The 8,766-nt window shown below is 34.4% G+C and overlaps 1 protein-coding gene across 1 annotated transcript; it reads right to left on the reverse strand.

The window, feature by feature from the left end:
• Positions 1-1,824: 1,824 nt before the first annotated feature.
• LOC114725098 (30S ribosomal protein S1) lies at positions 1,825-8,505 on the reverse strand. The gene is made up of 10 exons (XM_028911560.1): positions 8,163-8,505; positions 7,071-7,230; positions 6,241-6,302; positions 5,505-5,664; positions 5,296-5,416; positions 4,850-4,931; positions 4,355-4,458; positions 2,967-3,045; positions 2,827-2,877; positions 1,825-2,221 (listed from the first exon to the last, which is right to left on the reverse strand). The coding sequence occupies exons 1-10, from the start codon at positions 8,451-8,453 to the stop codon at positions 2,138-2,140; spliced, it is 1,194 nt and encodes a 397-aa protein (XP_028767393.1). The 5' UTR covers positions 8,454-8,505; the 3' UTR covers positions 1,825-2,137.
• Positions 8,506-8,766: the final 261 nt, after the last annotated feature.

The following is an 8,766-nucleotide window of genomic DNA, read 5'->3' on the forward strand; positions in this document are numbered from 1 at the left end:
GAAGAGAAGAAATTCACATATAATATATATAAAGCCATAGCTGTAGCCTCACGGGATTCTCACATGCTATGTCAAAGATGTTTATAGAGCACGCATAATTGGTTGGTCTTGCACGCATAATTGGTTGGTTTTGCATGCATAATTGGCAGAAATTCAGAAGCATAATTGGTTGGTTTTGCATGCATAATTGGCAGAAATTCAAACGCATAATTGGTTGGTTTTACATGCATAATTGACAGAAATTCAAACGCATAATTGGTTTGTTTTGCATGCATAATTGGCAGAAATTCAGACGCATGGTTTTGCATGCATAATTGGCAGCAATTCAGATGCATGGGTTGAATAGGAAAAAGTGAAATCGTTCTTGGCATGAACAATTTCACTTTTTCATTTAAAAAAAAATTAAAAAGTGAAATCGTTCACGCCAAGAACGATTTCTGAAATTGTTCATGCCAAGAACAACTTGTGTGTAATTTGAAAATTGTTCTTGCCAAGAACGATTTTAAGTGCAGCATATTGGTAAATAGTTTTAAAAGTGCAGTATTTTTGCAAAAAGTTTTACTGTTTATCGTATTTCGGTAAAAAAGCCCTTCCTCGAGTGTCTCTCTCTTTTTTTTGGCTATTTATTTAAGGTTAAGGGCTTTTTTTTTTTGAAGTATGAAGTTAAGTGTATTTTGGATATTTTGTTATCAAATTTATTTCCATTTCAGACTTCAAGGTCTAAACTGAGATTTTAGAATTTTTTGGTCCTTCTTTTTAAATAAGATGCTATAATGGTCCTCTGCTGAAATTCTCCCTATTACCTTTAGTCCTTGATAAGAATTAAATAACTAATTTACAAAAATTAAAAAAATTAGTTAAGTTAGTTGTAATAAATGAGTGTTGTTTTTCTTAAAATATTTTTGTCAACCATATACATTAAAACTACTTTTTGATGAAAACCTTTTAAGATATACAATTACTATAGTGGTTATTTGGGAAGAAATGAACCAATATCAGAGACAAAGTGGATTGAGATTTTATATTTATAACCAAATTAAATCTCTAATGAGCTCTTATATCAAGGACATGAAGTAGTATTATTGTAATTAAAATTGATTTTTCAGAACTTTGTTTTTACTTTTAGCAATTCAAAAATATTGTCTATAAATAACATTAAATTGAATAATTTTATATTTTCTTGGCTTTAAGGGTATTTTAGGAATATACTTAGATCAAGTTTTTTATATTCATTATGTTAAATTCTCCAATCATATATGGCCATATGATTTTTTTTTTCCGATGGAGATTTATAATTAAATATTAATATTTCAAAAATAGAATACATGATTATGTATGATTAAAAAACTTAACATATTATCACAAAAAAATTCACACCCTCAATATAAAAAACTTAATGTAAATATTATTTTATTCTAGAAATTACTAACTTTTTATATTCATGCATTGCTTTTACTTTTGTAATACTACCTTCAATCCTGCGCAGAAGATCTAATTTGTAGTATAATTTGCATTACAAACTAAATATTATATCTAGGACTATAGTACCAAACTAAAAAAAAAAAAATGACATTCGAATATTTGATTTGTGCAGGTTTGATCTGAATTTTTGCAAGCGTTTGGCTTTTCCACTGAAAAAATGATTATGAGTTACAAGATTCCGTTTTGTCTGGTCTATTCTCATCTCAATTATCATTTATAACCCCATCAAAATCTCTCCACAAGCCAATCCCACGCTTTGAAAATTTAAGAGGTAAATGTGATTTTCTAACACATGAAATACATACACTCAATTATCAAAAGTTTGAATTAAAAAAACACAAGAACAAAAAGAAAATCATCAATTTACTTGTTAACTTTTGAGATTCATGAGTCATGACAACATATGTACGATTAGAAGTTCAGAACTCAGGACAAAGAATAGTGAAGATTTCCGTCCTTGAAAAGTCCTACAAGGAAGAATAGAGAGAATTACTATTTGCCCATGTATTTCTGGGCATAAAACATGGAAGTGGATATCACATACAAAGGGCCCACATTTGAACTCTCTTGGTCAATATTTGAATCTTTAAGTGTGAGATATTCTGGACTCTAAAAGTGTGATAACCATGCAAAACAGGTAGCATCATCATCAGGACTAAGGAACACGTTCCAATACCCTTTGCAGCGCCCTTTTGATACCTTCCTGATCAAGTGATGTAGTCAGGTGTATTTCCTGTACCTACATCATCCCAGCACACAATTATCCATGACAATCTGATCCAGTCTGTTTGGATGGGGTCATGCAAGGCGTCAATATAATTATTGCAAGTATTTGATTCATCACATCACAAGCAGTTATAGTAGGTGTTTTATTATTATTATTATTTAACTAGACTCAGAGCAGAGGAAGACTAAATGCAGCGCTTAACGAAGTTATTAAATTGGCCCTTTCAGTTAATAATTTATTCAAAAATTTAGTTGTTGATGGAATATAATGCTAACAAGCAGACGGCCACCTAGTGAAATAATGCGTGTAGTTATTGTACTCAAAGGGTGCTAGTGACATGTTGGGACACTAGTAGAGACCTAATCTAAACAATAATTACACAGGCCTGAATTGCTAACAGTTTTAAGTCACTCAGTTACCGAGCCAAAAGGATCATCCTAGAACCGCTTATCAGGCTTATTGAAACAAAGAACTACCAATGCATCAAACCGGAATAAGAAAAAACATTTTATCTCTCTTTCATTTAAAATACCAAGGAATGCCAAAAAACAAAAAGTTTTGGTCATCTTCATCTGGGAGTATGGCAGTACCAGAGTGGGGCCTCAAAAGAAAATTACCTGCCTTCCGGCCCGAGCAAGGAGAGTAAACCTTTTATCAATGGGAGGTGCCTGCGACAACGATAGACGCAGATCTTAACAGAAAGCAGACATTGACATAAACACCTTAGACTATCTCCTACAAGGACTGATAAACTCACATTAGAGAGCCAAAGTTGCAAGTCCTGTGAAACCACCCGTCTTTCGAAACCTTGACGGCTGATTCTGGCATCATCTATCCTGCAACAGCATAGCATCACAACCAGTTGCAGAATCAATAAATTAGTCAAAGGTGATTCGAGCATATAAAAGAAAATTGATTAACTATGTTCTACAAAAAGCATATAAATGTAACAGACAGTAATGAAACTATATTTATTTTAGTGGAATTATGTTTTAAGTAACAGTGTCAAAGCGGCAAAACTACATAGCCATCTTTTTCTCAGGAACCCAAAATGATGAGGTTAGGGAAATGAATGAGTGGCAAGGTTAATTAAAAATAACTAATATGCAACTTTCTAATATCTTCGCTATGAAATTCCAGGATGAAAATATGATCACCAGACATTTTTCTAATAAAAACATTAAGTACACAATTTCAATCTATGCGGACAAATATATATGGTTATTCTTTTTTTTTTTTTTTGGCCAACATATGTTTATTCAATTAAACTATGCCATGGCCATGTTATTATAGAAAAATCATACACGTCATATTATATACCTGATAATAAAAATATTAGGAACAAAAGCTAAGACTAATTTTTTGGAAAATTGGGATTGAATGAGTATAGTTCTCTCCCTAGTTAGATGGCTAAATAACGCAAGAAGAAATCCCCAATAAACTGAAAATCAGGAATTCCACATTAAGAAGTAGGGGTTTCATTGGGCCAGCTGCCAAGCAAGCCGGTCCAGGCTGGTCTGAAAAACAAATTTAGCAATGGGTTGCTAAGTCCTTCATTTCAAGGACGGTTCAAGGCAAAACAAGCAAGGTGAAACATTCAAGAAAACCAAGAACAGGACCTTATTCTCTGTTAAGCACCAACAGAAGTCATTACCAGCTTAAACAACACCCAAGTAATTTTCTGATCCTGAAACTATCTTGACCTATTCCACACACACCCCCCCCCCCCAAAAAAAACCAAAAAAAAAAAAATCAAGGAACATATTTATTACGCAATCATATATTTTCACATTGTTAGGCTCATATGATACACGATAAATTTTTCTTAAGTCGGTGATCTACGTTCCAAGGAAATGCATTGTTGAGTACACAACAGTCAGAGTAAGCCATGGTACTTTAATCTAAATCTTCCATCTTCTTTTGATGCATTAATTGCCAGGTAGTTTAATTTATACATAGGTGCAGTCAAAATAATCAAATCAAAGGCAAGGGAGGTAGATCAGAATCATAGCTGTCCCTAGTACATGTTCATGATTATATACTACATAATCATATTTTGTTTCTTCCCAGAAAATTAGAGAACAAGAAAGATATTATTTCCATTCAACCTAGTATAATTATTTTTAAAAAACGAAGGAAACTAACCCATCTTCCTGGAGTAGCTCCTCAAGTATCGTTTCAAGCCCAGGTAGAGGCTCAATAGCATTGCTAGTGCCATCACTTGAAGATTCAAGATCATCTGAGCCACTCTGCAGTATAGAATTTATTTAGGGGGAGAATCTCCTGCTATCTTTATTGCATCCCAATGAGTATCTTTTAAGCACTAATGAGAGGATCAAATCTTGACCATCAGATCTTGCACTCAATCAGGATTAGAAGACCAAGCCACGACCTTATATGATCTAATACACTTAGACATTTATGCAAAACCCAGTAGTCAGGATTTCCTCCTCTCATCTCAATGATAAACTACTTTTACAAGATGAGACAAATTAAAACCAACTCACACGATCACATGAAAATGTCATATGACTTGGCGTTTCAAATCCCAATCATTCATGCAAGATTCAAAGGTTAAGACTGACTTCTTTCATTCTCACTAGAAATTAGTGATTTAACAGTGACAAAGTAAATACAAACCTGAGGTATCACTTTATCAAGAGTTTCTAGAAGTGGATCTTCTTCTAACTGTTTTATTGATAGCTTAATCCTTGATTTTTCTCTGCAACAATTCAAATGAAAAAAATTAACGCTAAATGGTAGTTTTCTCATAGACACTTGAGTTACACAAAAAAGCAAAATGAAAAAGCTACGAAGCTGAAATCTTTTCCATTTTCTATGCGAATCTAACACGAAGATTAACCACTGTGGTTCACTAAATTAAAGACAAGATTGTTTCAAACTCTAGGGATGCAACACCAATGTAGGTGATTACAAAATTTGGGAACGGGGAAAAAAAAGAATCCCTTGTTGCTTAATGATTCAAAGCATGGATTTACTCAGTCTACTAGAATAAAATCAGCATTTCAACAGAACAAATCAATATGAAACCAAAGTCCTTTTAAAAAGTTTTGTTGGAAACTTACCGATCAACACTAATAACTTTGACCTTCACTTTATCACCTTCTGTTAAGATGTCTCTGACATCATGAACTAGATCCCACGACACTTCAGAGATGTGTACCAGACCAGTGAGGTGATAAAGGCCTGCATCGTCCTGTGATGTCACTTGCAACTTTTCCATTATATAATGAAAAGGGAAACTAGAAACTTATGAATTATACATAGCACTTACCGTCAGGGAAGAGCAAATGAACAAAAGCACCATAGTCCTCAACAGAACCAACCACTGCTTCCAAGACATCCCCAACCTTGACCCGGTCAGAATATCTAGACCAGGCAGCTTCCTTTTCAGAGAAGATCAATTTCCTTTTATCTTCATCTGCTTGAATTACCTAAAATTACAAGAAACTGCAATCATTTGTATATTAAAAACAATCCTTGATTTATATGTCATAAAAAGGTCAAAAAATCGCAATATAAGATGAAATAGCATATGCTAACACCAAACCGATCCAGTAACTAACGAAGGGAAGCACAGGAAGGAACTAAAGCAGCAAAGAGATCATGTTAAGAAATTCATGTCTAATGGAAACAGAAATTCCGGCTCAGTCATAATTGCATAGTCTCACGCGGGAAAAAATGTCAGTATTTGCTTCCATGGTGAGACAAGGATTTCAGCTCATGACAAAACACAGTTAGCCAGCCGACCAGGATAGCAAAAGATGGGATGGAGGAAAAAAAATGGTGACAGTATTATGTCACATAGAAGACAAGAGGCAGATACGTAGCACCTTACTTGCTGTAACAGAAGAGGATTGATAAAATAAAGACCTTAAGGTCCCAACGTCACTGATTACCAGAATCTAGCAGGGATGCCCAATCAGGTGCTAATAATGTTTAGTAAGTAAATAGAATACAATTACAGCATAGAACAAAAGGATATGGCAGTGAACTGATTAATAAATTACCTTCACAGATATAAGAGAACCCACTAAACCTTTTGCAATGTCCTGGATAGATTTGCTTGGCTCTACAACAAAATATCACTAACAAGAAGTCAGAGATATACACTCCACCTGCCACTATAATCTTTCAACTTGAAGAGTAGTGTTGAAGACCTATCAATCATTGCAGGATAACAGTATATAGGTACGCAGGAAAAAAAAATCTCTAGCATCAAATTAATATTTAATGAAGTTATCAATTCCTGAACTCAATTGACTAATATAGTTTGAATTTGAATTTCCAAAATCATCAGATACTATCATCACAAATATCAATAAATAGCACATAGAAGTGACTGTTACATGGTCCAAAGTAAAACTACCATTAAGATGAGGGCTAAGTCATTTCTAGTCAGTTATCCTGCTAATTGAGCACCAGTATCAGCAGCATAATAAATCAAATATGTAGTGACTTAAGATAGTGATTTTGAATTGCTTATAGACTTTAGAGACTGTAGTTATTATATTTTTAAACTGTTATAACTATATGGGTGGTATTCAAAGATCTCACTTTAATCGATAATTTCTGACCTATGTACTTCCATGCTACTTTAAAATAAGACGTGGACTGGTACCTACGATAAGAAAAGAGTAAATGATATAAACTCAGAATTAATTTACATAAAGGAGCATGGAATTTCTGGGGGAGGAAAAAGAAAATGGCGAAGGAGAGAGAACCGATTGCAGGAGACTTGATGGACGATTAAACAAATTCTTTTCACTTCAATCCATATGAAAATGTTAACAGCAAGGAAAAAGTTACACACATATATTCAGTATGAAGATATGGGTACCTTTACAAGAATGCAGTGGGCTTAACTGTGGGAATGGGAGAAACCCCACAAGAGAATAAAATCGAACTATCAGTCCTCCACCATTAAAGTCTTCAATTCTGCCATCATAGATGAACCCACTATCTTTATATGTCTTTGCAGCCTTCCAATCAGCAGATCTCTAATTCTTTGCAGAAATTAAGTATTAGGCATATGGTGATCAAAACTGACATCAATGCAAAATTAAGGTAGTGGATTAACTTAAAAATTCGCAAGTCACAACCCAAATATTTAAAGAGAACACATTCATATGTTCATTATTTATAAAACTAGAAAGGGGAACACAGTAAATTTACGATTTATCTCACAATGCCGGTATTTTTCCAGAACATCGGCTTCCCCATGCAGTACTGCACCATGTAAAATCTAATTCTTCTTAAATTGTGATCTATCCAAATAACCAGCTGATTGTGTTAAATAATCAATCATGTATCCTCTTAAATCTTGTGAAATATATAAAGCGTTTATATTATAGCAGCTGCAGTTGCAAAGTTGCTCAACTTAAAGTATAAAATAATAATATCACTGAATGCTATGCATATTGCATATGACTACAACTAAAATAACCTTCCAAAAGTAAACAAGAAGCTAGCGCTCAGAATGGTAAGCTAACATTTTCTCCATTATATTGTTTTCCGCTCATATGCGAATACTACTCAAATCGTCAAGTCCTCGTCTTTCCGTAAATCGCTAAGTCCTCGTCTTTCCGTTCAAAATCCATGGATGCTTTAATCTCACGCAAGGCCATGAAATCAAAGATAATGGGAATTCTGCGTTCATTGTCTCGACTATTTATATTTCCTTTATCAATTGAAAGAAACCATAACAACCGATTCTCTTTAAATTCCTCAACTATTAGAAACCGCAAAAACTTTCCGTCCAAAACAAAAGAAAGAAACTGCAGAACCTTGTAGACCCAACGAAGGTTGTCAATAAGCATTGCCACTAATTTTAGCCCATATCTCTTGCGACTCAAAATAGCCGCTCTCACAAGTCAAAATAACATTCTACGATTAAAATGTTTTCAAAATTAAGGAATAACCGATGACACACCCGAGCCAGGCGAGCGGCGTCCGGTGAGGAAGACGGGTCATCATGGAGTTGGGTCTCAGGATTTTCATCAATTTCAGTATTACCAGAGACGGAGACTTTAGCAGTATAACACCAGTGGTTTCTCACGGCCGATAATTTATGGGCATACTTTGAGAAATTGAATTGATTGGAGAACGGAAAGGAGATTGAAGGTGAAATGGAGACATCGGAGGAAGAAGAGGAAAGTTGTGAGAAGGAGGAGATCGACGGGAAGGAGCTGAGGGTCGTGGCGAACATTGGCATTGTTCTCATGCAAGAGGATGAGCGGAAACAACAGAGGAGAGCTCACTCGCTTCTGTGGAACACGCTGGGGGTTGGGTGGGGATAACGGGCTCTGGATTCGGCCATTTCTTGTGGATTTGAATATTCCACGTCTCCTAAATGAGCCAATAAATTATGCATTGGTTATATTGAAATTAGATACTTGGCTCTAAATTTTTTTTAGGTGAATAGCATCCAATATTGTCATAAGATACTCTTCTAATTTTTAATATAAGACTCATTTAATTAATTTGATTATATTAAAGAAGTTAGGTAAGTTAGTTAATTATAAGAAATATGACAC

This window comes from Neltuma alba, unplaced genomic scaffold (assembly GCF_004799145.2).
Source record: "Neltuma alba isolate B1F8T4 unplaced genomic scaffold, ASM479914v2 tig00012225_pilon, whole genome shotgun sequence".
In the NCBI taxonomy this organism is placed as follows: Eukaryota; Viridiplantae; Streptophyta; class Magnoliopsida; order Fabales; family Fabaceae; genus Neltuma; species Neltuma alba.

Excerpts from the sequence above, each read along its gene's own strand:
- LOC114725098 (XM_028911560.1), bottom strand. The coding sequence starts at position 8,453 with ATGAGAACAATGCCAATGTTCGCCACGACCCTCAGCTCCTTCCCGTCG. Across the intron at positions 6,303-7,070 it reads CCCACTGCATTCTTGTAAAG|AGCCAAGCAAATCTATCCAG; the intron begins GTACCCATATCT and ends ATTTTGTTGTAG. Across the intron at positions 2,878-2,966 it reads TGCAACTTTGGCTCTCTAAT|GCACCTCCCATTGATAAAAG; the intron begins GTGAGTTTATCA and ends TCGTTGTCGCAG.